This window comes from Oratosquilla oratoria, chromosome 15 (genome assembly GCF_046742065.1).
Source record: "Oratosquilla oratoria isolate Oo_2021 chromosome 15, ASM4674206v1, whole genome shotgun sequence".
Classification (NCBI taxonomy): domain Eukaryota; kingdom Metazoa; phylum Arthropoda; class Malacostraca; order Stomatopoda; family Squillidae; genus Oratosquilla; species Oratosquilla oratoria.
In genome coordinates, this window is record NC_134791.1 from 29,514,572 (window position 1) to 29,519,571 (window position 5,000).

Genomic DNA, 5,000 nt, shown 5'->3' on the forward strand with positions numbered 1-5,000 from the left:
AACGCGCCTTCTCGTCCTTCTCCGTCGACTCGATCCTCTCGGACACATCCTCCAAGGAGAAACACCCTGACGGAGTCTCAGACAGCGGCGGTGGCGGGCACCAGGTGTCGTCAGCGTCGACGGTGGTGTCCGCGGCGGCTGCTGCTGCCGTGCGTGCGAGTCATCTCGCCGTTTCAGGCTCTCCCTCCTCGCCTGCGTCCCTCGACGACCGAGGACCCACAGAAGATGACGAAGAACTTCAAGTTGACGTCGAGGATCGTGTCGAGTCTGGAACTTCGTCGTGCCCGGAAACTTCGTCTGCCGAGTGCCACTCATCCCGAGCCGCAGCGGCGGCGGCGGCGGCGGCGGCGGCGGCAGCGGCAGTGGGTTACCCTCCAGGCGAAGTGCGACACTCCTTAGGGCCCCTACCGCCTCCGCAGCTTCCTCCGGGGCTCTGGCCACCCATCCCGTTCTTGCACCAGCACCTCGCACTCTCGTCCTTTAGCAAAAGTAAGTTTGACAATTGTAACCAAACCTACCTCTTAAATAGAGAATATGTTTTAAGGAATGTACCCATTGTTTTAGGTAGCGCCTACGAACTTCTTTATGGGTAAACTTGCCCTCTCCAGGGTGTAATTTTAGTTGTACCATCTTCAGGGGAACTCTCACCTTCTTCAGAACTAGTACCATTGTTTCAAAGGTAGACCTATGTTCACAAGGGCACCAACTTCAGAAAGGGTGTTTCTTTCCTAGGGTGATATCACCTGATGTAGAAACTTATTCAGTGGGTCGTGTCATGTTCTAGAAAGGGTTATATCATCTTCCTCAGAAATAACACTATATTCTTCAGGAGATCATCCTATCTTCTTCGCGGAACAAGAAACATCCCCAGAAACCTTATTGTTTCCATAATGGGTCATATCATATTCATCAGAAGATGTATCTTCCCCTTTTCTTTGTATTTGTTATCATCTTTAGGGAAACTGTCATTTCTCAGAGTTAGTAACATCTTCAAGAGTAGAACCAGTTTCTTTAGGGGTGCTGCTAGCCTCTTCCGCGATAGTGTCATGTTCAATGATAGTGACATTCTCCACCATGATCCCCCGGGATAGTGCCATCCTCCTGAGAGATAGTGCCACCCTCTTCAGTAGAGTTCTTAACATTGGGTACATTTGCTGAATACATTTTCTTTTCTGTAATAGGTTATACTGATAAGACCTGTGACTCAAGAGTGTTTCCTAGATTATTAGAGAGGTTTTTGTTATCTCAAGTGCTGAGGTTGTTGGGTTTGCTGATATATGTGAAGTCTGTGGTTCAACTCAAAGGGTCGGGTTTCAATGAAAGTTTGTCAGGAAAAGATTTTATTTTTCAATGACACACAAAAGTATGTGTTAGAATTGCCAGCAGTGTCATACTATATACATACATATATTCTAAATGTACGTATGCATATATATCTCTCTTTATACCAGAGGTTTCTTTCCCCTTATAAGGGGGGTAGCGATGTTTATATTTATATATCTATATGCGAGGATGTATAAATTTATGTATATGTGTATGTATATATATATACATATATATATATATATATAACTATGTATATATATATATATATGTATGTATGTATGTATATATATACATGTATATATATATACATATATATATTTACTGTATATATATATATACATATATATATATATATGCATACATATATATATACATACATATATATATATGCATAAATATATATATACATATATATATATATACACATATATATATATATATATATATATATATGTATGTATGTATGTATATGTATGCACACACACACACATATATATATATATATATATATATATATGTATATATATACATATGCATATGTATACACACACATATATATATGTATGTGTATATGCATATGTGTGTATATACATACACACACACACACACACACACACACACACACACATATATATATATATATATATATATATATATATATATATATATATACATATATATATATGTGTGTGTGTGTGTGTGTATGTGTGTGTGTGTGTGTGTGTGTGTGTGTGTGTGTGTGTAAATGTATATGTGTATATTTATATATATATGTGTGTATATATATATATATATATATATATATATATATATATATATATATATATATATATATACAGTATGTATGCATACGTAAATAGATATATGCATGTATATGCAACATACATAAATATGAATAATTTTCGTCCAATAGTAGACGACTTTGTTTAGTTGGGGGAACTCCTTCAGCACGAAACTGAATAATATCATCTACCGTTAGCCTGAACAAAACCCATGAAGTATAACACATGAAAGTATAAGTTATTATATTTTCATAATTGATATCTCGTAGAGAAAAGAGAACTTGAAAACCTCCCTTTTAAATATCTACAAGCACCATTTTTGGGTCCAGATGGTCTTCATTTTTGGGGTCGGGGGAAGGGGGATTTCGAAATTCTAAGGAATCTTTCTTCGTCTCCTGCAGAATCCTCAGAGCCTCTGCGTTTCTGCGGCCCCCTCAAGGTGACCCTCCGGAAGCACAAGCCCAACCGGAAGCCCCGGACGCCCTTCACGACCCAGCAGCTCCTGGCCCTCGAGAAGAAGTTCCGGGAGAAGCAGTACCTGAGTATCGCCGAGAGGGCCGAGTTCTCGACCTCCCTCAACCTGACGGAGACCCAGGTCAAGATCTGGTTCCAGAACCGGAGGGCCAAGGACAAGAGGCTGAAGGAGGCCGAGATCGAGAGGCTGAGGTTCTCCTCCAGGCCTCTCCTGCCGGCGGGAGGGTTCCTGCACCCGACCTCCCTCATCAACCCGTTCCTCCTTCATACCCACGAAGTTCTTCAGCATCCCGAAGTCCGGCATACTTCGATGCTCTTCTCCGCGGCTTCGCCTCCGACGGCGCCGCCCGAGAGCACCGTCGGGGACGCGAGCTAGCAATACCATTTGAATAAGCCAAAGTAACTTAAGTAATTGTTCGAAGGGAAATGTTACTGTTTAAGGGAACAGGGGTCGTTGGAAAGTAACAAGGTAACTCTTCGAGGTTACGGTAACCGCTTAAGCCAAGTAACCGTTCGAGGGAATAGATAATTAAGGTCTTGTCATTGTTCGATAGGACAGGTAACTGTTCGAAAGGTCTGTACATATCCAAGAGACAGGTAACTGTCCGAAGGACGATTGGTAACTGTTCGAGTGATAGGTAACTGTCCGAGGATCAAGTTATTTTTCGAGGGCAGAAGGAATAGAAGTGTTCGAGTGGAAGGTGAATGCTCGACAAGTAACAGTTCGAGATAGTTCAACTGTGCGAGTGAAATATGTCTGAAAGTCATATAAATGTTCTAATAACATGTGAATGTTCGAGGGAGTGTTGACTGTTCGAGAATCAGGCAAAGTTTGTTCGAAAGTCGAACACTAACTGTCCGAGGAGTGGGTAGTTGTTCGAGGTACAAGTAACTAACTTCCCAGGTGGATTTGGCAGGTAACAACATGGCGGGTGATAATTGTTCGAATCAGGTAACTGTCCGAGTAATTAGTAACTGTTCGAGGGGGCCATCAAGTGTTCGAACCATAAGTGACTGCTCAAGTAGGGCACGCGACTGTTCGAAAAACTGACAACTGTTCGAGTGTGTTCGAAAAATTCGACACTGTTCGAGTGATAGGTAAGCGCCGTGTACTTATAGACAGTTAGTTACTGAACGAAGAACGTAAAACTATCCGTAATAAAAAAAAGAAAAGAAAAAAATAAACTGTCAGAATAAAAGAAACTATGAACACTGAAGAAGAAGAAGCATGGAGAGATGTGAGAACGTGATCAGGGTTACCGTTCTGTGTACTCTTTTCCTCTGGATGTAAAGAAAACACCACACTGATCATTCTGTGAGAAAGCCAAAGATAGACATTGAATTTATTATGAAAATTTATCTTTACGATATGAAATAAAATGATTCTTCTTTGTTATAAGAGCTTTTTATTGAACCATTGGTAATATGTCCTCTCCTCCTTTTATAAACACACAAATACACACACGCACACACACACACACACACATACACACACACGTATGTACGTATACATGTAAATATATACATGCAAATAGTATTTGTATACCTACTTATACAGTATATCATATGTGTTCTACATATGTATATATGCTAACAAGAAACACTGGTAACTTTTGTTGTTTTGCAAGAATGACCACTGGGAAAGAGAAACTAAACGAAGCAGAGCGCTTTCATATATTACATCTTCAGTGCAAAGTACTTTGCATTGAAGATATAATATACGAAAACGCTCTGCTTCGTTAATTTTTTCTTTCCTAGTGGTTACTCTTGCATATGTATGTATACATATGTACTGCATGTATGTAGCTGTGTGTGTGTAATGATAATAATAATGATAAGCCTATGTGTGTAATAATAATGATAATAATAATAATGATAATAATTATATTGACGATAATAGTAATAATAATAATGATGATGATACCACTACTAATGTTAATATCAATGATAATAATAATGAGAGTAATGACAATGATAATAATAATAATAATAATAATATTAATAATAATAATAATAATAATAATAATGATAATAATAATATTAATAATAATAATGATAATAATAATAATGATAATAGTAATAGTAATGATAATAATAAAATTATAATAAATTTTAATGATAATAATAATAACAATAATAATAATGGTTAATAACAATGATAAAAATAATAATGATAATAATAATTAATAATAATAATAATAATAATAATAATAATAATAATAATTATAATAATAATGATACTAATAATAATAGTAATAATAATAATGATAATATTAATAATAATGATACTAATAGTAATAGTAATAATAATAATGATAATAATAATGATAATAATAATAATAATAATAATAATAATAATAATAATAATAATAATAATAATAATAATAATAATAATAATAATAATGATAATGATGATAA

At 36.7% G+C, this 5,000-nt stretch overlaps 1 protein-coding gene across 1 annotated transcript in view; it reads left to right on the top strand.

Moving 5' to 3' along the window:
* Window positions 1–3,961, top strand: part of LOC143033373 (uncharacterized) — a 4,427-nt gene extending 466 nt beyond the window's left edge. The window contains exons 1-2 of the mRNA XM_076198721.1: window positions 1–489; window positions 2,510–3,961. The exon at window positions 1–489 is cut by the window's left edge and continues 466 nt beyond it. Of these exons, the coding sequence (XP_076054836.1) occupies window positions 1–489; window positions 2,510–2,958 (938 nt within the window). The 3' untranslated portion in view covers window positions 2,959–3,961. The remainder of the gene's footprint in view (window positions 490–2,509) is intronic.
* The last annotated feature ends 1,039 nt before the right edge of the window (window positions 3,962–5,000 follow it).